Source organism: Mytilus trossulus, chromosome 4 (genome assembly GCF_036588685.1).
Source record: "Mytilus trossulus isolate FHL-02 chromosome 4, PNRI_Mtr1.1.1.hap1, whole genome shotgun sequence".
Taxonomy (NCBI): domain Eukaryota; kingdom Metazoa; phylum Mollusca; class Bivalvia; order Mytilida; family Mytilidae; genus Mytilus; species Mytilus trossulus.
The window spans coordinates 88,912,788-88,913,983 of record NC_086376.1 but is presented as its reverse complement, the minus strand read 5'-3'; the positions used below and the strand labels follow the sequence as shown (position 1 = coordinate 88,913,983).

General features: G+C 39.5%; 1 protein-coding gene across 1 annotated transcript; it reads left to right on the top strand.

The window, feature by feature from the left end:
• The first annotated feature begins 331 nt into the window (after positions 1-331).
• Positions 332-892, top strand: LOC134716888 (uncharacterized). Its single transcript, XM_063579903.1, has one exon. The coding sequence runs from the start codon at positions 332-334 to the stop codon at positions 890-892; it is 561 nt and encodes a 186-aa protein (XP_063435973.1).
• Positions 893-1,196: the final 304 nt, after the last annotated feature.

Sequence of the window (1,196 nt, the reverse complement as noted above, 5' to 3'; positions counted from 1 at the left end):
CGCGCGTTTCGTCTACATAAGACTCATCAGTGACGCTCAGATCAAATAGTTAAAAAGCCAAATAAATACAAAGTTGAAGAGCATTGAGGATCAAAAATTCCTAAAAGACGCAATGATAGAGTACTGGAAATGTGCCCTTCAACTATTCGTACCTTAAACAACATACACATTGGATTCAACCAAGTACACATCATCCAACAAACTAGAGGTGACCAAAGTATTGCAACACATAAAGAAAAGATGAAGAGCAGAGAATATTCCTGTACCAGCAATCTATAAACAGGAAATAGACAAACTTCTTACACCAAAATGGAATGACGATACTCGACGGATGGTTGAACAGCTCCCAACTTTCCCTTCTCTGAAATCCAGTCTTAATCGTCAGCGTAAGGACCTTATACAACATCTACCAACATCTCTACTAAACATTGACCTCCAGAATGAGTGGACTGAAACTAAAGCTGCTGAAAGATTCTTACTTATCAATAATGGTACCTACGATAAGATAGTTGTATTCGCCCCTGACAACAACATACAACACCTAGCAAACAACAACAATAATACAATCTACGCTGATGGTACCTTCTACACATGTCCACCAATCTTTGAACAGCTGTATACTTTACATGCACTGATTGATGGAGAGATGTTCCCACTGGTTTTTGCACTTTTACCTGGGAAGTCAGAGGACATCTATACCAGATTTTTCTCACTACTGAAGACTGATTGCGATTGCACCCAATGCCAGATTCCGACAACTTTCTTCATATATTACAAATCTGCTGTACAGAATTCTGTCAGATCATCTTTTCTGGGACTTGATATCAAAGGTCGTTTTGGCCAATCAACAGGGCTCGTCACCAACTACAAAGGATACCCAGCCATTCACTAACTAATACGCAGGGTATCAGTTATTCAACTCGTACCAACAGCAAATGTAGAAGACGTCTGTTTCCATGCACTGGAAAAGTTTGAAAAATCAGTCTCAATTGAAATACTACCGCCTTTTCAGACTACGTCACAACATACTTGGTTGGAGCAAACATACAGCTATTGAATCATTACCAACCAGAAGGACCAAGGACAACACACCACTTAGAAGGATGGCACAACGGCTTGAATAAGATGATTCAAATGCAACAACTAAACAGCTATACACTACTTATCTACCTCAAAGAAGAGCAAGCATTTAACGA

What these genes read in the sequence shown, in the direction of transcription:
- LOC134716888 (XM_063579903.1), top strand. Translation starts at nt 332, where the DNA reads ATGGTTGAACAGCTCCCAACTTTCCCTTCTCTGAAATCCAGTCTTAAT.